The sequence below is a fragment of the Eimeria mitis genome, genomic scaffold (assembly GCF_000499745.2).
Source record: "Eimeria mitis Houghton genomic scaffold, Emh_scaff2685, whole genome shotgun sequence".
NCBI lineage: Eukaryota > Apicomplexa > Conoidasida > Eucoccidiorida > Eimeriidae > Eimeria > Eimeria mitis.
In genome coordinates, this window is record NW_013571029.1 from 2,738 (window position 1) to 3,353 (window position 616).

General features: G+C 44.6%; 1 protein-coding gene across 1 annotated transcript in view; it reads right to left on the reverse strand.

The window, feature by feature from the left end:
* Positions 1-338: 338 nt before the first annotated feature.
* Positions 339-616, reverse strand: part of EMH_0057310 (DNA polymerase delta subunit 4, putative) — a gene marked incomplete at both ends in the record, with an annotated part of 881 nt that continues 603 nt past the window's right edge. Inside the window, one exon of the mRNA XM_013497453.1 lies at positions 339-500. Coding sequence (XP_013352907.1) covers positions 339-500 — 162 coding nt within the window. The remainder of the gene's footprint in view (positions 501-616) is intronic.

Here is a 616-nt window from a genome sequence, read left to right on the forward strand (position 1 = left end):
CTGCACTCAGACGAAGACGAACGTACGGTAGTTGAAAAGGTAAGAGAATTTGACTCTTGAGACAAAACATGAAACACGAAACTTTGGCAGCTGCAACACAACGGTGCTGCCCCCGCTATCAGCGGCTTCGCGGCTCCGCGGCTCCGCAGGAGGTTTCTCTACAAATACGAAGCAGCACATACTATGCGCTGTTTCTTGGATCCTCCAGTGCGAAGAAAAGCACTACATTTGTCCTAAGACTTTTTCTTTGAGCGGCGGCTAACATACATACAAGCCCCAGCAGCTTCAGCGATCAGCAGTGGCTTTGCAGCATAACTGCTGTGTTTTCCTTTTTCAGTTCAAGCGGAGTTGTTCTCAGGTTTCATCCTCTGATCGAAAACACTCAGAGAGCTTTTCCGGTGTCTCTGTAGCGCCTCCATCACTGCAGCAGGAGGATTCAAACCCATTTCTGCTGCTCGTATCCATCGTTCTTCTCGGCTAACCCCAACGCTCGGTCCATACTGAACAGATACACCGCAGCCACACCACTCAGCAGCACACCATTAGATACTATATATATATATATATATATATATATATATATATATATATATATATATATATATATATATATATA